This window comes from Propithecus coquereli, unplaced genomic scaffold (genome assembly GCF_000956105.1).
Source record: "Propithecus coquereli isolate 6110/MARCELLA unplaced genomic scaffold, Pcoq_1.0 Scaffold805, whole genome shotgun sequence".
Lineage (NCBI taxonomy): Eukaryota > Metazoa > Chordata > Mammalia > Primates > Indriidae > Propithecus > Propithecus coquereli.
Window position 1 is genome coordinate 67,018 of NW_012154230.1, and position 284 is coordinate 67,301.

At 35.6% G+C, this 284-nt stretch overlaps 1 protein-coding gene across 1 annotated transcript in view; it reads left to right on the forward strand.

Moving 5' to 3' along the window:
* Positions 1 to 283, forward strand: part of LOC105825553 (zinc finger protein 737-like) — a gene marked incomplete at both ends in the record, with an annotated part of 1,171 nt that extends 888 nt beyond the window's left edge. Inside the window, 1 exon segment of the mRNA XM_012663395.1 lies at positions 3 to 283. Within this exon segment, the coding sequence (XP_012518849.1) occupies positions 3 to 283 (281 nt within the window).
* Position 284: the final 1 nt, after the last annotated feature.

Consider the following 284-nt stretch of genomic DNA (forward strand, 5'->3'; position numbering starts at 1 on the left):
ACATAAGAGAATTCATAGCGGAGACAAACCCTACAAATGTGAAGAATGTGGCAAAGCATTTAAATTGTGTTCAAACCTTAAAAGACATAAGAGAATTCATAGTGGAGAGAAACCCTACAAATGTGAAGAATGTGGGAAAGCTTTTAGGTGTTACTCATATCTTGGTGTACATAAAAAGAATCATACTGGAGAGAAACCTTAAAAATGTGAAGAATGTGGCAAAGCTTTTAATTGGTGTTCAGTCCTTACCACACATAAGAGAATTCACAGTGGAAAGAAACCCT